At 44.0% G+C, this 19,975-nt stretch overlaps 1 protein-coding gene and 1 long non-coding RNA gene across 4 annotated transcripts in view; one reads left to right on the top strand and one right to left on the bottom strand.

Annotated features, from left to right (window-relative positions):
* Nucleotides 1-6,481, bottom strand: part of LOC119953860 — a 41,293-nt gene extending 34,812 nt beyond the window's left edge. The window contains exons 1-2 of the long non-coding RNA XR_005458127.1: nt 6,431-6,481; nt 2,542-2,777 (exon numbers count right to left, since the gene is read on the bottom strand). This is a non-coding gene — a long non-coding RNA (uncharacterized LOC119953860). The remainder of the gene's footprint in view (nt 1-2,541; nt 2,778-6,430) is intronic.
* Nucleotides 1-19,346, top strand: part of moto (minamoto) — a 122,843-nt gene extending 103,497 nt beyond the window's left edge. For all 3 annotated transcript variants that reach the window (XM_038778439.1, XM_038778438.1, XM_038778437.1), the window contains 2 exons: nt 3,971-4,151; nt 17,091-19,346. In XM_038778439.1, the coding sequence (XP_038634367.1) occupies nt 3,971-4,151; nt 17,091-17,335 (426 nt within the window). In that variant the 3' untranslated portion in view covers nt 17,336-19,346. The remainder of the gene's footprint in view (nt 1-3,970; nt 4,152-17,090) is intronic.
* The last annotated feature ends 629 nt before the right edge of the window (nt 19,347-19,975 follow it).

The raw sequence follows: 19,975 nt of genomic DNA, 5'->3' as shown, positions 1-19,975 counted from the left end.
AACATTTGCCATCAACCACCACCCTCTGTCTTCTTTCAGCTAGCCAATTACTGATCCAAACCGCTAAATCACCTTCAATCCCATACTTCCTTATTTTCTGCAATAGCCTACCGTGGGGAACCTTATCAAACGCCTTACTGAAATCCATATACACCACATCAACTGCTTTACCCTGATCCACCTGTTTGGTCACCTTCTCAAAAAACTCAATAAGGTTTGTGAGGCATGACCTACCCTTCACAAAACCGTCTTGACAAATACATGGATAAGATGGGTACAGAGGCATACGGCACTAGGAAGTGCTGAGGGTTTTGGCCAAGGGTAGTATAATGACCGGTACAGGCTTGGAGGGCCGAAAAGCCTTTTCCTATGCTGTATTGTTCTTTCTTCTAATATCAGGGGCCTTGATCGCAATGGCTTGAAGGGCCAAATGGCCTACTCCTATTTTGTTTTTTCACTGGGAGAGACCAGAACCGGGTCACAGTTTAAGAATATGAAGTCTACTGTAAGATGGAGATGAGTATTGTTTCCTGTCAAAGAGGGATTTTTCTTTTCCCAGAAAGCAACTGAGGCTGGTTCATTGAACTTATTCATGACAGAGATTGATTTTTTTTTCTAGACAAGGGTTCCTGGGTTATGGGGGTGTGGCAAACGAGTGGAGACCTCAATCAGATCAGCCAAAGTCTTATTGAATGATGGAGCAGGCTATAAGGGCTGAGTAGCCTACTCCTTTTTTACAATTTAGAGTACCTAATTATTTTTTCCAATTAAGGGGCAATTTAGCGTGGCCAATCCACCTATCCTGCCCATCTTTGGGTTGTGGGGGTGAAACCCATGCAAACACGGAGAAAATGCAAACTTCATATGGATAGTGACCCAGGGCCAGGATTCGAACCCGGGTCCTCAGTGCCGTAGGCAGCAAAGCTAACCATTGTGCCATTGTGCTGCTCTAGACTAGCCTACTCCTGATCCTAAGTTTTAGATTCCTACTTCCTACAAACTGTAATATATTTTAAAATTGTAGGTTTTTTACACAGCAAGTAGGAATCTGAAATGCACTCTCTGAAAAGATGATGGAAGTAGTTTCGAAAGGAAATTAGATGAACGCCCGAAGGTGAAAATTTAATGGCTGTGGGGAAAGAGTGGAGGAGAGGGACTGGTAGCCAGCACATGCATTATGAAGCAAATGCCCTTCTGTCCTGTATCATTCTATGATGTGATTTTCTGAATAAACTTGGCTGTGTGAGCCGATATAGGCTTTATCCTCTGCTGATTGCTGATTCTACAGAGTTGTGAATCATTTATTTTTTTAAATGGACATGGAAACTTCATACAAATACATTAAACATAAATTCATTTTCTAACCTCGCCAATTGTGATCTTTAGCATGTATGTAGATAAATAGGTAGTACATCTATTAAACATTGAATGCATGCTGGTGAGACAGCAACTGACTGATGAGGGTCTTTAATATTATACCAAGAAGGAAATTTCCCATGTGGTGGGGTGATAGTCTAGGACATATATGTCAAACTCAAGGCCCGCGGGCCAAATCCGGCCCGCGGTGGAATTATCTTTGGCCCGCGAGATAATATCTAATTACTTTTTTTAAAAAATTTAGATTAGCCAATTATTTTTTCCAATTAAGGGGCAATTTAGCGTGGCCAATCCACCTACTCTGCACATTTTTGGGTTGTGGGGGCGAAACCCACGCAGACACAGGGAGAACGTTCAAACTCCACACGGACAGTGACCCAGAGCCGGGATCGAACCTGGGACCTCAGCGCCGTGAGGCGGTTGTGCTAACCACTAGGCCACCGTGCTGCCCTAATAATATCTAATTACTATTAAAGCTGGCCCCAGCAATTGAAGCGCCTATGGCGTATGATATGGCTGATGCCTGAGTTTATTCAGGTATAGTGTGAATCACAAAGTGTTGGCCTGTGGAAAAATGTTTTCATTAGAAATTACTCTGGAAAAGCTCCAGATAAAGCAATAAGAAATAAATGCAACTAATTTTTTTATTTATTTAATATTTAATGTTGTTTTTATAGGCAATAACCTAAGCTTTATTAGTTCCAGGTTCAATAAGTTCATTTCAATAAGTTTTGCAAAAAAACATTGAACCAGTCCGGCCCTCGACTTGTCCCGATTTTTTAATTTTGGCCCACGGTGTATTTGAGTTTGACACCCCTGGTCTAGGACCAGAGAACACAGCCTCAGTAGTAGGCTATTTAGGACAAAGATGAGTCGGAATTTCTTCACTCGAAAGATGGTAAATCTTTACAACTTTCCACCCAGAGGGCTGTTGAGGTTCAATCTTTGATTATGTTCAAGGCAGAGATTGATGGATTTCTAGATGGTAAAGACATAAGGGAAAAATGCGGGAAACTGACTATTAAGGTAAATCAGCCATGATCTAACTGAACAGCAGAGCAGGTTCATGAGACTGAATGACCTACTTCTGCTCCTAATTCCTATTTTCCTACATTTTATTCAATTATGCTCATACAACATAATGGTGATATTATAGTGTCTTACTTTGTCAAAACATTTTCTTGTGCTATCTCTGGAGGTTCCTGGTCTTAATAGGAAGCATTTGTAATTTCCTATCTTTTCCAAGTGAAATAATGCACAGTAGGTTCACTAAATCCTTCTGTTTTAATGCCTTCCGCCTTCCTCCTGGAGGGTTTTCCAATCTTCATTGTTCCTTTCATCACTGCCAATGAATGAGTTACTGCTTATGACGAGGATGAAAACCAGTGTTTGTTTCCCTGCTGAAAAACAAGATACAATGTTCTAATTCTCACAGTACAGTGATTTTACTGCATCATGTATTAGGTATAGGACTTTCTTATCAGAGAAATAGATGAGATGCAAGTTAGTGCACTTACATGGCCACCCAGGAGAGGTTATAGAGATTCTGTATATTATATGAAACACTCAATGCAACAGTTTTTGTAGGTTCAGGTTGTCTAGAAGGCTTTGTCAGGATGCTGGAAATCAATTTAAAGGGATTATCTGACATTCCTGCTCTAGCTATGGTTTTGAAAGTGATAGTAACCATTAATTTCTGGCAGCTTGCAACTTCCCATTCAGCAGGCGATGACTTCATTGGCATTGCACACATCATTTTCGTCTATATTTAAACGGTGATAGATAATTTACATGGGCTGTTAGTTCCACAACATCAAATAAACAGAACATATTTTTGATTTGATTTTGTGCAAGAGTGCCGCGGTGAGGATTTCAGTGTAAGCCATTCAAAGTGTGCAGTGTCTTTGTAGTGTGCCATGGAACCCTATCAGAAGGTAGTCTGCGAATTTATGTGCCTGGTTTTAAATGTGGTAAATTGACATAAGATAAGGAATGACTAATCTATTATGAATAAATTGAATCTTATTTTATTTGGGAACCAAGATTTGGTTGTCACCTTGGTACTCCTTCAAATACCCTTGCTGCTATTGAGAGCTAGTCATGTGGAGAAGTTCCATAAATTCATTTCACAGTGCTCGTCCTATCCATAGTTCTGCAAGTTGGGATATTATCAAGCCATCTCTCGATGTGCATTTTAACTGAAATCAATATATTTTCTCTATTTGCTGTTACTTTTTAGTCATTTCTGTTTTGGCAAAAATTTATTTTTTCAACACCTGAATGTTTTATCAGTAGAAGGAGATCTACATTTTTTTTTAGATCACATCATGATTGCAAATTATTATGCAAAAAATAAATCCCACGTTAAATTTTACCATCTTTCATTATCATCTTAAACACATAAATTTTACTCCGAGATGGGACAGGTGTAGTTATATAAATGTATGCAGAAATAAGTGTACAAGTTGTAACAACTCTCATTAACATATAGTTATACTTAAGTAGACATTTACAATACTGTATCAATAAAGTAACAGCACATTTTTTTGCTACTCTATTAGATGCATGAAATGCATAAATCTTTTATTAACAGGTTGTGACATTGCTTGGAAAAATGGAACGCCTCCGCAGTTCTCCTCTTCATGCTAATATTTCTACAGCTCTTGATCGACATCTGGAAGCCATCCACATTACACAAGCTCGTAGGAAAGATGAAATAGTAAATGCAGCTAATCGACAAAGGCAGGGAGCACCACGATACCAAGATGACAGAGGTAACATGTTAAATATACTCAATTTATGTGACATGAGGATTTGGTGTTTTTCAATTGATCATGCATATAGATCGGACTAATTTACGACGACACAGACAATCCAATACAGTGAACATCAATTATTCACTGCACAAATTGTGTATGGCTACACTACTTCTACGTGGAAAAGCCTCTTTTGGTGAACCAGTATCAGTATAGCAACAATATATTTGAAAGATATCAAGTATTGCCTATTTAGCTTACTTTAAGGAGGCTTGATTTGGTTACAATACTGATAAATAGAATCGCTGGTTGGTACTGCTTATCTTGAGAAGTTTCTTTATCAACATATTTTTATAAAAATCATTTTGTTCAATCCATTAGAGGTCGCCATTGTTTTTTTATGCACTTAAAAAATTTATCATTCTTCCAAAAAAGTATAAATGGTGGCCAAGGTTTTGCCAGCACATTGGAGAGAGGTTGGGAAGTAGTGGGGTGGGAGGAAGCTTGATGTGTTCACGCCACAAGGCAGCAGGCTGACAGGAGGAGGCAATTCTTGAAGGCGGCAAGAAGGTGCATGAAGAGTGCAGGAGAGCACACCAAGAGCAACACCAGGCATACTTGTGTGCCAAACAGCACAGGCATCAAGTAATGGACAGAGCTAAGCAATTCCACAACAAACACATCGGATCTAAGCTCTGCTGTGCTGCCACATATAATAATAATAATCTTTATTGTCACAAGTAGGCTTACATTAACACTGCAATGAAGTTACTGTGAAAATCCCCTAATCGCCACATTCCGGCACCTATTCGGGTATACTGAGGGAGAATTCAGAATGTTCAAATTACCAAACAGCACATTTTTCGGGACTTGTGGGAGGAAGCCAGAGCACCCAGAGGAAACCCATGCAGACACGGGGATCACAGACTGATCAAGCCGGGAATTGAACATCCAGCCATGAATAGTGGTGGACAATTAACTTACTGAAGAAGGAGGCTCCACAAATATCCCCAACCTCAAAAGATGGAGCAGACTAGCACATATGTGCAGAAGACAAGGCTGAGGCATTCGTAACAATATTCAGCCAGAAGAGCCGAGTGGATGATCCATCTCGGTGGTCTCCGGAGGTTCCCAGCATCACGGATGTCAGTCTTCAGCTAATACGATTCAATCCATGTGATATCAAGAAATGGATGAAGGCACTGGATACTGCAACGGCTGGGAGCCCTGACAATATTCTGGCAATAAAACTGAAGATTTGAGCTCTGGAACTTGCTGTACTCCTAGCCAAGCTGTTCCAATAAAGCAACAAAAGTGGCCTCTACCTGGCAATATGTAAAATTGCCCAGGTGTGTCCTGTACACAAAACACAGAACAAATCCAATCCAACCAATTCCCGCCCTATCAGTCTACTCTCCATCATCAGCCATGTGATGGAAGGAGTCATCAACAGTGCTATCAAGCGGCACTTACTCAGAAATAACGTGCTCACGGATGCTCACTTAGGGTTCCGCCAGGGTCACTCTGCTCCTGACCTCATTACAACCTTGGTTTAAACATGGACAAAAGAGCTGAATGCCAACGGTGAGATGAGAGTGACTGTCTTTGACATTAAGGCAGCATTTGACCGTGTACGGCATCAAGGAGCCATATGTCATGTGAGAGTCCCTTTAAAAAAAGTGTGTTTTATCAAATGGCTGCAGTGATGTCATTGTGTGGTGGGAGCTGGAATGTGACTCTGGCTTTTTACTTTTGTTTTGAGTTGGAAGCTGTTTTACCTCTGTGTTTTAGTTTCGTTTTCAGTTGGGGAGCTGCATTCAAATCAAGCGGATGTGTATTGATCTCTCTCTGCAATCTAAAGAATGTCTCCAGATCACTTGATGATTTCAAAGTAATACCTATTTCTGTAAGGAATGCAAACCTGTCTTTGTTAAAAAGGTTTTTTTAACTTATGGATGTTGTTAGGAAAGTTACTCAGGGTTACCTATAGAGTACTGTACCTTTCTGGGGGGTTATCAGTGTTGGCAGTTGATGAAATGTTTACTGTGTGTTCATAAAATGTTAACTGGATTCATAGAGTAAACATTGTTTTAGTTTAAAAATACTTTAAGTTCTCTGTTGCATCACACCTGTAAAGTGGGCCCTTGTGTTCCCCATAACCAAAATCTATTAACAATTGTGGGTCAGGTGAACTCCATGATATACTTTGGTGTTCTATAAGCCCTGGTCCATAATACATAGCTAAACTGGAGTCATTGGGTATAAGGGGGAAAACTGTCCACTGGTTGGAGTCATACCTGGCACAAAGGAAGATGGTTGACGTGATTGGAGGTCAATCATTTTAGCTCCAGGGCATCACTGCAGGAGTTCCTCAGGGTAGTGTCCTAGGCCCAAACATCTTCAGCTACTTCATCAAGGACCTCACTTTCATCATAAGGTCAGAAGTGGGGATGTTCGCAGATGACTGCACAATGTTCATCGACTCCTTCGATAATGAGGCAGCCCATGTCCAAATGCCGCAAGATCTGGACAATATTAAGGTTTGAGCTGACAAGTGCTAAGTTAAATTTGCGCCACACAAGTGCCAGGCAATGACCATCTCCTACAGGAGAGGATCTAACCATCACCCCTTGACAGTCAATGGCATTACCATTGCTAAATCTTCCACAATCAAGATGCTGGGGGTTACCATTGATCAGAAACTGAACTGGACTAGCCATATTTAAACTGTGGCTACCGGAACAGGTCAAAGGCTAGGAATCCTATGGCGTGTAACTTAACTCCTCCTCCCCCCCCCCCCCCCCCCCCCCCCCGTCCCCCCAAAGCCTGTCTACCAAGGCTTAAGTCCGTAGTGTGATGGAATACTCTTCACTTGCCTGGATGAGTGCAGCTCCCAACAACACTCAAAGCTCGACACCATCCAGAACAAAGCAGCCCGCTTGATTGCTCCCCCTTCCACAAACATTCAAACTCTCACCACCGACGAACAGTGGCAGCCGTGTATATCATCTACAAGATGCACTGCAGTAACTCATCAAGGTTACTTAGTTAGCACCTTCCAAACCCACGAAAGCTACCATCTAGAAGGACAAGAGCAGCAGATATCTGGGAACACCATCACCAGGAGGTTCCCCTCCAAGTCACTCACCACCCTGACTTGGAAATATATCGTTGTTCCTTCACTGTCGCTGGGGCAAAATCCTGGAACTCCCTCCCTAACAGCACTGTGGGTGCACCTACACCCCTGGGACCGCAGCAGTTCAAGAACGCAACTCACCACCACTTTCTGAAGGGCAACTTCCCACGTCCTGTAAATGATCAAAAAAGACTTAATGGACAATGTTGGTAAAATTCCAATTAATTGCCTGTTTATCATCATGCTTAATTTCCTGTTTATCTTACCTTTTTAAAAAAATTCATTTATGGGATCTGGGTGTTGCTGGCTAGACCAGTATTTATTGTCCATCCCTAGTTGCTTTTCAGAAGGTGGTGGTGAACTGCTGCAGTCACTGGGGTGTAGGTACATCCACAGTTCTGTTAGGAAGGGAATTACAGGATTTTGACCCACTGACAGTGAAGGGACAGTGATATATATTTCCCAGTCAGGATGGTGTAACTTGGAGGGGAGTCTCCAGGTAGTGGTATTCCCAGGTATATGCTGCTCTTACTCTTCTAGATGACAGCTCGTGGGTTTGGAAGGTGCTGCCCAAGGAACTTGGTGAGTTCCTGCACTGCATTTTGTAGATGGTAGACACAACTGCAAATATGTTTTGGGTGATGGAGGGATTGAATATTTGTGGAGGGGTTAACAATCAAGCAGGCTGCTTTGTCCTGGATGGTGTCTAGATTCTTGAGCATTATTGGAGCTGCACTCATCTAGGAAGTGGAGAGTATTCCATCACGCTCCTGACTTGAGCTTTGTAGATGGTGGACAGGCTTTGGATAGTCAAGAGATGAGTTACTTGCTACGGGATTCCTAGCCTTTGACCTGCTTTGGTAGCAAGTAAATTTATATGACTAGCAGTTTCTAGTCGATGATAACTCCCAGGATGTTAATAGTGAGGGGGTTCAGCACTGGTAATGCCATGGGACAATGGTTAGTTCCTCTCTTGTTGGAGATGGTCATTGCCTGGCATTTGTGTGGTGCGAATGTTACTTGCCACTCGCCAGCTCAAGATTGGATATTGTCCAGGTCGTGCCGCATTTTAACTACTTTTTAAAAAAAAACATTTTATTAAGGCATTTATAATTTTATAATAATAAACAATACAAATATAAACTTAGTGCAAAATACATCTCTCCATCTCTCACGAATCCCGCCTACCCTAAACACAAAGTAGCCTAACTCTCCCCCCCACCCCCCTTATTGCCTCTGCTGACAGTTTAGCTTTCCGCGAAGAAGTCGATAAACGGCTGCCACCTCCGGACGAACCCAACGTTGACCCACTCATGGCGACCTTAATTTTCTTAAAACGCAGCCATGTCGCAAACCCAAACCTCTGATTTTGGGGGCTTTGAGTCCCTCCATGCTAACATTATCCGTCTCCGGGCTACCAAGGAGGCAAAGGCCAAAACATCAACCTCTCTCGCCCCCTGGACTTCCGGATCTTCTGACACTCCAAAAATTGCCACCTCTGAACCCGGAGCCACCCTTGTTTTAATTTCCATGGACATGACAACCGCAAATCCCTGCCAGTATTCACTAAGCTTTGGGCATGCCCAAAACATATGGACATGGTTTGCTGGCTTCACACCTCACACACTTGTCCTCTATCCCGAAAAACCTGCTCATCCGGGCCACTGTCATGTGTGCCCAGTGAACCACCTTGAATTGTATCAGGCTGAGCCTGGCACACGATGAGGACTTGTTGACTTTGCTCAAAGCATCCACCTGCAGACCAGCCTCTACCTTCTCCCCATCTCTCTCCCCCCCCCCCCCCCCCCCCCCCCCCCCGGCCAAGGTCATCTTCCCATCTACCCGTTGGCCCATCTATCTGGGTTTCCTCCCACTCCATAAGCTCTTTGTAGATATCCAAAACCTTCCCCTCCCCCACCCCGTTTTAGAAACTACCCTACCCTGTATCCCCTGTGGCAGTAGGAGCGGAAAGGTCGAAACCTGCCTTCGCATAAAATCCCTTATCTGCAGATATCGAAACCCATTCCCTCCCGGCAATTCGAACTTCTCCTCCAAACAGGGAAAGCTCCCATCAATAAGTAGATCTCCCATCCTCTCAATCTCTGCTCTCTACCATCTCCGAAACCTCCCATCTTTTAAAAAAATAAATTTAGAGTACCCAATTATTTTTTTCCAATTCAGGGGCAATTTAGCATGGCCAATCCACCTAGCCTGCACATCTTTTGGGATGTGGGGGCGAAACCTACGCAAACACGGGAAGAATGTGCAAACTCCACACGGACAGTGATCCAGAGCTGGGATCGAACCTGGGACCTCTGCACCGTGAGGCAACAGGGCTAACCCACTGCGCCACCGTGTTGCCCTCCCTCCAGTCTCGTATGCTTCCTGCACTGCCCCCAGACTCTCAGGGTCGCCATTACCACTGGGCTTGTGGAGTACCCGGCCGGCGAGAACAGCAGAGGAGCCTTTACCAATGCCCCCAAACTTGTGTCTGGATCGCAAACACCTCACTTTTTACCCATACTCAATTTGTACCCTGAAAACCGGCCAAATTCCCCTAAGATCTGCATAATCTCCCCATCCCTCCTAATGGGTCGGAAATATATAGGAGCAGGTTGTCAAGTGTATTGCGAGACCCTATGTTCCACACCCCCGGACTATCCCCTTCCATTCCTTTGATGCTCTTTGCGCCATTGTCAGTGGCTTGATGGCCAAAGCAAACAATAGTGGGGAGAGAGGACATCCTTGCCTTGTCCCCCGGTGCAGTTTAAAGTAGTCCGGAGTCAGCCGATTCGTCCGTACGCTCGCCACCGGTGCCTGGTACAGCAACCAAACCCAGTCAATAAGGCCCTACCTAAACCCGAACAGTCCCAACACCTCCCACAAATAATTCCACTCCATCCGGTCAAAGGCCTTTTCCGCGTCCACCGCGGCCCTACCTCGATCTCCCTCCCCTCGGAGGGCAACATGATTACATTTAAGAGCCTTCTAACGTTGCCCGTTAACTGCCTGCCTTTAACAAACCCGGGCTGGTCTTCCCCTATCATCTCCGGGACACAATCTTCTATCCTTGAGGCCAAGATTTTAGCCAGCAGTTTGGCATCAACATTCTGTAGGGAGATTGGCCTGTATGACCCGTGTAGGTCTGGGTCCTTCTGCTTCAGGATCAATGATATTGAAACCTGCGACATTGTTGGGGGAAGGACACCCCATTCCCTGGCCTCGTTAAATGCCCTCACCAGCAGCAGACCCAGCATCCCATTAAACTTATAAAATTCAACAGGGTATCCCTCCGGGCCCGGGGCCTTGCCCGACTGCATGGCGTCCAATCCCACTATTACTTAGCCCCTACTACATAGGGGCAGCACGGTAGCATGGTGGTTAGCATAAATGCTTCACAGCTCCAGGGTCCCAGGTTCGGTTCCCGGCTCCTCAGGAAGGACATACTGGCACTGGAGCGGGTCCAGCGGAGATTCACACGGATGATCCCAGGAATGGTAGGCCTAACATACGATGAACGTCTGAGGATCGTGGGATTATATTCATTGGAGTTTAGGAGGTTGAGGGGAGATCTAATAGAAACTTACAAGATAATGAATGGCTTGGATAGGATGGACGTAGGGAAGTTGTTTCCATTAGCAGGGGAGACTAGGACGCGGGGGCACAGCCTTAGAATAAAAGGGAGTCACTTTAGAACAGAGATGAGGAGAAATTTCTTCAGCCAGAGAGTGGTAGGTCTGTGGAATTCATTGCCACAGAGGGCGGTGGAGGCCTGGACATTGAGTGTCTTTAAGACAGAAATTGATAAATTCTTGATTTCTCGAGGAATTAAGGGCTATGGGGAGAGAGCGGGTAAATGGAGTTGAAATCAACCATGATTGAATGGTGGAGTGGACTCGATGGGCCGAATGGCCTTACTTCCGCTCCTATGTCTTATGGTCTTATGGGTCACTGTCTGTGCGGAGTCTGCACGTCCTCCCCGTGTGTGCGTGGGTTTCCTCCGGGTGCTCCGGTTTCCTCCCACAATCCAAAGATGTGCAGGTTAGGTGGATTGGCCATGCTAAATTGCCCGTAGTGTCCTAAAAAAGTAAGGTTAAGGGGGGGTTGTTGAGTTACGGGTATAGGGTGGATACGTGGGTTTGAGTAGGGTGATCATTGGTCGGCACAACATCGAGGGCCGAAGGGCCTGTTCTGTGCTGTACTGTTCTATGTTCTATGTACTTATGCAATCCCGATCGGGGCTCCCAACTCCTCTACCAACCCTCCCTCCACCTTCGGAAACTCCAAACCCTCCAAAATTGCCTCATTCCCTCCACCCCAGCTGAGCGTTCCGACTCATACAGCTGACTATAAAACTCCTTAAACACCCCGTTCACCCCTGCTGGGTCGAAGACCGTATTCCCTCCTCCATCCTTCACTCTTCCTATCTCCCTGGCCGCCTCCCTTTTCCTTAGCTGATGCGCAAGCATCCTGCTGGCCTTCTCCCCATACTCATATATCACCCCCCTCTCCTTCCTCAGCTGCTGCACCGTCTTCCCTGTAGATAACAGACCAAACTCCATCTGTAGCTTCTGCCGCTCCTTCAATAACCCTGCCTCCGGGGTCTCCTAATATCTCCTGTCCACCTGGAGTATTTCCCTAACCAGCCTATCTATCTCTGCTCGCTCCACCTTCTCTTTTTCGAAATTAGCTCCCTCCTAACCACTGCCTTCAACACTTCCCACACTGTTGCTGCTGAGACTTCCCCCGTATCGTTTATTTCCACGTAGTTCTGGATGGCCTCCCTCACACGCTCGCACACCCCTCATCCGCTAGCAGTCCTACATCCAATCTCCATTACAGGTGCTGACCACCCTTCTTGCTCACCCGTAGATCCATCCAGTGTGGGGCATGGTCCAACATAGCAATCGCCGAATACACAGTATCCACCACCCCCGCCAGTAGAGCCCTGTTCAGAATAAAAAATCAATCCGGCAATATACTTTGTGTACGTGGGAAAACTCCTTCGCTCTTCTGCTCCATAAACCCCTTTAGTTCCTTTGCTGCGGCTGGCACCCTCCCTGCCCTTGGACTCGACTGTTCCAACCTCGGATCAATGACCGTATTCCCTAACACCCGCCTCATAAACTTTACATCGTCCCAATTTGGTGCAGAAATATTTACTAACGCCACCGGCATCCCCTCCAACTTCCCGCTCACCATGAGCGGGAAGCACGGTAGGGCAGCATGGTAGCACAGTGGATAGCATTGTGGCTTCACAGCGCCAGGGTCCCAGGTTCGATTCCCCGCTGGGTCACTGTCTGTGCAGAGTCTGCACGTTCTCCCCGTGTCTGCGTGGGTTTCCTCTGGGTGCTCTGATTTCCTCCCACAGTCCAAAGCCGCGCAGGTTAGGTGGTTTGGCCATGCTAAATTACCCTTAGTATCCAAATGCGTTCAGGAGGGGTTATGGGGATAGGGTGGAGCTGGGGGCTTAAGTGGGTCGGTGCCGACTCGATGGGCCGAATGGCCTCCTGCACTGTATGTTCTATATACCTACCCTCCTGAGTCTGCAATTATATTCCCTGTCTCAAATGACACCCACTTATTGATCAGGATCGCGACCCTCACCCCCGTCTTAGAGTCTAACCCCGAATGAAATACTTGCCCAACCCACCCCTTCCTTGGTCTAGTCTGATCCGCAACCCTCAGGTATGTCTCTTGTAGCATTGCCACGTCCGCCTTCAACCTCCTCAAATGCGCGAACACGCGAGCCCTCTTGACCGGCCCATTCAGCCCTCTAACGTTCCATGTGATCAGCCTGGTCGGGTGGCACCCCCACACCAATCAACCCTTCTCAGGCCAGCCCTAGGGCGCCCACGATCCTCGACCTCTAATCCCTCCCGTCAGCAGAGCAATCCCCCACATTAACAAAATAATCCCAACCCTCCTGAGCAAACGTATCACCTGCTCGCCCCCCACTGCGCTTCCGTGAGGTAGCATGCCCAGCTAGCCTGGTAGCCCCCGCCCATGGCGCCGAAAATCCTACCCCCCCCCCCCCCATTGTTCTCCCCCCCCCCCCCCCCCCCCCCTCCCCCCGCTCAAACATAATATTCAAAACATCACAATCCCCAACAAACAATCCTATTTGCAGCTCCGTGTCTGCTTGGCCCACCGCAAAATCTGTTCTTTATCCAGGAACCGGTTCATTCGCACCACCATTGCCTTCAGCGGCTCATTCAGGCATATCTTCCTTGCAAGTGCCCGATTGCCCAGCAGCTTTTCACACATGTGCACCACGTATGCCCCTGCATCCGATCCCTCGATGTCATCCGGGAGGCCAACATCCTCAGATTCTGCCTGTGGGACCTGTTCTCCAGATCCTTCATCTTCTGCAGCCATTTCTGGTGGTCTCTCATCAGCCCCATCTCCGCCTCCATCGCGGTTAGCAGTCCTCGTGTTCAGCCACCTTCTCTTCCATCTTCTGGATCGCCAGTCCCTGGGCTTCCAGTTGTTGTTCCACCCGATCAATCCCTGTCTTAATCAGGTCTAAACATTCCTGCTTTTGCTTGGCGAAACTCTCCTGTATAAATTTCACCAGCTGCTCTGTTGACCATTGGGCCGCCAATCCCAGCTCCTGTACCTCCGCCACGTTCTCCTGTGCTGTAGGTTCCAAACCCTTCTTCTTTGCCCGGCAATTTCTTCTTTTCAGGCCACTTCTGGTCCATGTCTCCACAAACTGGGGGGGGGGGGGGTTCCTCCTCTCTGCTTCACCCGCCTCCAATTGTACCGATCAAATCCCACAAAAGTCAGGAGACAAGGTCCCAAAAGTCCATCACGAGCGGGAGCTACCAAATAAGCAACCTCCTACTACTTCATGGCCGCAACCGGAAGTCGACTATTTCAGTTTCTGAGGGGTCGTAAATGGTGCTGAATATTGTGCAGTCACAGCAAACATCCCCACATCTGACCTTATGAGGGAATGAAGGTAATTGATGAAGCAGCTGAAGATGGCTGGACCTAGGACACTACCCCGAGGAACACCTTAAGTGATGTCCTGGAACTTTGACTGCCAACCATCTTCCTTTGTGCCAGGTATGATTCGACCAGTGGGGGTTTTCCGCCTGATTCCAGTTTTGCTAGGGCTCCTTGATGCCATACTCGATCAAATGCTGCCTTGTTGTCTAGGGCAGTCACTCTGACTTCACCTCTGGCATTCAGCTTTTTTGTTCATGTTTGGACCAAGGCTTCAATGAGGTCAAAAGCTGAGTGACCAGACAAGCGGCAGACAAGAGCATCATAGATTGAGAGCCTCTCCAGCTACAAGGGGTGGAAGCTCAGCAAAAGGTCAATTATGATTGTAGTCGGCAGATATTGAGAGGTGCGTGGCTTTGTAGGGAGAGTGAAACAGAGTGGACAGCAGCAGCAAAGCTAAGGATGGCCAGCTCAGCAGAAGCATTCTGGTTGAATGTTCTCCTTGACTGACACTTTTATGTGCTGAGTAGAGGTGGGGAGTGTTGAAATAGTAGAAGGCTCTGAGAACTGTACAGCAATTTGTTGTGGGCCTCATTCACTTAGGCCTTGAGATCATCTAGTGAGGGGATATCAGAGCCGGAGCAATGATTGAGGGGAGCTGAGCCCAGTGGGAAGTTGTGAGCACCTCTTGCCTGTAACATTGAAGGTCACCATTGTGCTGAATTGCTACACCTCAGGATAACTCCAAACATCTTCTGGAGATATCTATGGGATCTTCACATCTGCAGCTCAATCAACATGATGACCAGCCAAAATGTAGTTTCACACCCAACCAAGTCAGAGTAATGGAGTGCTGTCGCTGGATACCCCCAGACGTAGAGTATAATCGACTGCACACATATGGCTTTCAGGCTCTCGGATCAGGCAATGGCCTTCTGACATTTTCTCAATGTACAACTGGGCTGTGACTACCACAAATGGATCCCTGAAAGAGTCCCTGGAAGCTGTCAGGACTGTGGCAAATACGAAGGCAGTCCCAGGCGTCTCAACTCTCTAGAGCTCCCTAAAAAAATCACTCCTGCCTTCAAGTGGGTGATTTGGGCTATCTGCTGAAGAGATGGCTATGGATGCTTCTGTGGACCCAAGCGCAGGTACAGAGGAGAAATACATCAAATGCTTTTGGAGCAAATTGAGCAATCATCGAACAGACCACTGGACTTCTGAAGCTGTGGTTCCAATCTGTCAACACTTTAATATACCCAGCAAGGGTCTCTTATCTATTTATGGTACGCTGTGCACTACAGAGGTGAGAAGCATTGATCAATAAGGACAAAATGGAGAGCGATGTTTCCTCCAAGGATGAGGATATGAAAGGGGACGATAACCAGAGACAAGACAATGAAGATGATGGAGTGCAGGCAAGGTGCAGTGAGATACAAGGGAGGCTCGCAATTCATACCGATTTTTTATAAGCCTTCCTTCCACACCCATTCAATAAAATGATTTCCACCTATAATCATGTTTCCTCCTTGAATACCCTTATCCTATCTCTGGACCCATATTCACATGAGGGCACAGCATGGAAAATGGACTGACCTCATTCTGGGTGCTGCTTCCAAGCAAACCCTTTGTGTGGCCCATCCATCAGTGAATGGTCCAGTAGTGTGTAAACAACTGAGAGAATCTGGTGCAGCAGTCAGAATTCATTACAAATAAAATGACAACAAAATACATAATCAAACTCTGAAATGAATGTGCCGACAGATGCTGCTATTTGGTGTTCTCTGCACAATCAGTTGAGGTGGAGGCAGGCTTGTGGCTTGCTGCTTCCTGTTTGCCTTTTGATAGCCACAATATTTGACCTCTAGGTGTCCAAGGACACAGGCAGTTTGGGGGGCCTCCTGCACGAATGCAGGAGATGCCTGCTATGACAGCTTCCTTTGACATTCGTGGTCCATCATAGGGCCAAGGAGCCATCAACCATGTCAAGAGTGCCTAGAGAGTTCTGTTAAGAGGTTTAATTTTTTTAAATTTCCATGGCTCCTGATGTCTGACCAGAGTGGACACTGGGTGAGTGGCTGTGGAGGATATATGGGAAATATGCAGAGTATGATGGAGGTGAAATTTTGAGGCCTGCCATTTAATCATTAAAACTGGGCTAATATACCAGTAAATGGAAGTGGGCATTCTAGCCTGCCAGCCAGGCCATCTGCCAACCTCTCTTGCTACCTCGTGCCTAACTCCACCCTGCTCCCACCTCCCTAGAGCAAAAATGCAATAGACATTTATGGGAAACTGGTCTGCTGGGTTGGGAGGTTTGCCAACTGAACCTTCCTGCTATCTCCAGCCCTATTTGCTCAAATGGCAAGCTAAGGAATTTAACATTCATTTAACATAGAATTTAACATTTCTATGTAACAATTGTTTGTATTAAACACCTTTAACATAGTAAAACATCGCAAGAGTGTCAACTTCACAAAATTTGTCATCAAATTACATAAGGAGATATTAGGATAGACGACCAAAAGCTTGGTCAAAGGAGTAGGTTTTAAGGAACATCTTAAAGAAGGAAAGAGAGATCAAGAGCTGCACAGAGATTAGATACTTGTCTTTGCACAATGCAATTTCAAGATCTTGGTGATTCATCAAGCAATTATTTTTTGCTTACATGGTGGAAAGTGCCCAACCTCTGCTTGGCCTCTGCACACATCTTGACAGATTGAACATGGAGAAGTCTCATCAGTTTATCCTACCACTTAATGTGGCAACCTGTTACCAATGCAGTCCACTAGTGTACTACTAAATCGTTTCATTGTTGAGATAGACTCACCAACAAATCTTTAATTCAGATTGTATCTCTTTATGTACAGATGTTCTTGCTTTGGCTATTGCTGTCAAAGAAATGGCAGTAGCTACACGGAAAGCCCGGACTGCTTTGTGGTGTGCCCTCCAAATGACATTACCTAAAACACCAAATGCCAATCCAGATGACCAAGTTGAAGTAGAAAGAGAACTGCAGGATCTAGTAACTAATGGAGATAAAAACTATCAAAACAGAAGCAACTACTATAATAGCGGGGAAAAGAATGAAGTGGTGAAAACTCGTGTTGATTAGAAGACTGAGAGGACAAAATGATCGAAAAGCCTTAAAATAAATGATTCTATTATTACCTTTTGAACTACTAACATGTGAATTGGTTAAATTGCATTGATCACTAATTCAGATTAACTAAAAAGAAAGCATTCAGGGGGAAAAGACTAAAATGCATAGTCTCCCCTGAAAAGTAATTATAAACAGTGCAGCTTGTGGTCAAGCATGCATTTGGTTAGTGAATACATCTCTCTATATATTGAGACAAGTGATATAAAGATTATTTAAAAATCTCACTACCATAATTTAACAAGATAATTTTACCCTATGTTTTGGTGAATTGTTCTTGTCAAATCTTCCCAATCAGAGTGACTAAAGCTTTTTAGTCAGGAAATTTTAATCTAATGTTTGTTTTAGTTTCTGTAAGGTGTTTGTTATTTATTATATACAAAGTTTATAAAAGTGGTCATGACTTTCTTTGACATGGCCAAAAAGGAAAGGTAACCTCTTTTTGGTGAAAGTAAGCAATAAATGCACCAAAGTGCAGTCTTTGAGAGCTTAAAATCAGTCTTAATAAAACAAATTAATGCCACAACAGTAAGTGGAGGTTAATTAAATAAATACCGTATACTGCAATTATCCTGTTAAGTAAAAGGTTATCATAGTTTAGATTTAATAGTTCTGTTCTTATTTATATCACTCTAATCTGGTTAGACCCTCTAATTAAATACTTGAAGTTTCAGATAATGTGCAAAGGTCACAGACTTTGTATCACATAATTCAGAGACCTGGAGATATTAATCTAATAATATTAAAGATAATTCATTTGAAATACCATTCATTATTAGTGCAGTTTTTCACATTTTTGCAGAGATAAAAGAGATATCCAGGAGTAATTAGAAGGTAATAATTTCATTTTGGCATTTAGGTGATGTCAGATTCCAAATAACATTTATAAATAATCTGATTCCAGTGATGGAATTACAGTCTTAATATTATAAATTATTACTTTTAATTTCTTGGAACACTTTGATTAGAGTTGAGATTTTCTTTGCCGACAGTGAGTGTTACATTGATGCATAATAATATCGACACTAATATTTAACAATTGGGACATAAAGTGCACAATGGTAAGGACAAGACAGCCATACTGTTCGGAATTTTCATTTCCTAGACTTGAGACCACATCCCGCCCAGATTCCTCCCCATGCCGCCCTTTGCCTACTGAAGCTTCTAGCTTTTACTCTATTTACAAACAGCAGCTCTACACTAACTTGCCAAAGTACATCCTTCATATGTGAACCTAAGTGTAGTGTTTTAGCAGATCAGTTTGTGATGAGGGAGTCTGATTTTATTCCCATCTAATGTCCACAAACACACTTTCTGGAACTGGTCGATGGATAGCGATCAGGAGCCGGAACACTTCGCTAGCCCAAGGGATTATGGGGTGCCCCAAGTGCTGCCAAGGCTAGATCAACTAATTCAGCATGAATAGAATAAAATCTGGGATTTGTGGTCTGTATACCTTAGTGCTTTCTGGAAAGTGGCTTTAGCCATTGGGCATGCAATGAGTGGAAAATATTTCAAATATCACTGTTTGTTGATGCATGTTTTATTTATACAACAGGTTAAAAATCATTTCAGATAGTTTCAATTATTTTTGTTTGTGCCAATTTAGTGGGAGGCTACATGACGGCATTATATGATGAAATTGCAAACCCACAATTGTGTTGGTAATGCTATAATAGAATAACAGATTCTGTATTAAACAAACACCTACAAAACATAATTATAGGAATTAACCAATAGCATTTTGATAATGCTAATCACAGAAAGGACAGGAATGCAAAAAAAAATGCAACGGTACAAAACCTTGTAAAATGAAGCATGCAAGGTACTAATAGTTTGTACCTTTCCAAACTCAAAACAATATATTTGTTACAAGGATTACTGCTTCATTGACAAAAACCTGACAAGTACTATTTAATATGGAAATGACATTGTACTATTATGGATATTTGTAACACATGTTGTAGGTACCAACTATAGTATGTGTTTTATTTCTGTAGTATTGCTACAGAAATAATGCATTATTTAGCAGTATGATATAATGATTTTGTGGAATTATTTTGTATTTGAAATGTATTGTTAGCATTCACTAAGTTTGAAGTGAAGTTATTTTTAAATTACTGCTAACATACCACATTTAGTAAGAATATTAATTTACTCTGTTGCAGATATTTTGTTGATTGTATTTATGAGGCAACTTGTTTATAATGTGTACAATCTATAAATGTTGGTGGCTTATTTTCCATGTTGTGTAGATCTCTGGTACTGTTCAAAGTTTTTGTATTGAAACAGTGAACTTTCTACATTTCTAATTTGAAATCTAAAGTGTATAAATCTGATAAATGTGCCCACACAAATAAGTTTGATATTATGTCAGCAGATACAATAGTAGATGTTTATCAACTTTAGCAGAACACTCAATTCTTGTAATTGAAATAAGTTGCTTCAAACTTGACAGTATTGTATTTGGTTTATTGCTGTATTATTTGGGACCCCAAATTGTCATTCACTCTCAAATTCAATGATTGAATATGTTTGTAAATATCTTAAAATCATTAAATACATTAAATGATTTTGAGACATTTAATCTGAAAT

This window comes from Scyliorhinus canicula, chromosome 19 (genome assembly GCF_902713615.1).
Source record: "Scyliorhinus canicula chromosome 19, sScyCan1.1, whole genome shotgun sequence".
NCBI classification, from domain to species: Eukaryota; Metazoa; Chordata; class Chondrichthyes; order Carcharhiniformes; family Scyliorhinidae; genus Scyliorhinus; species Scyliorhinus canicula.
The sequence above is the reverse complement of the archived record's forward strand: the minus strand, read 5'-3'. Positions and strand labels throughout refer to the sequence as shown.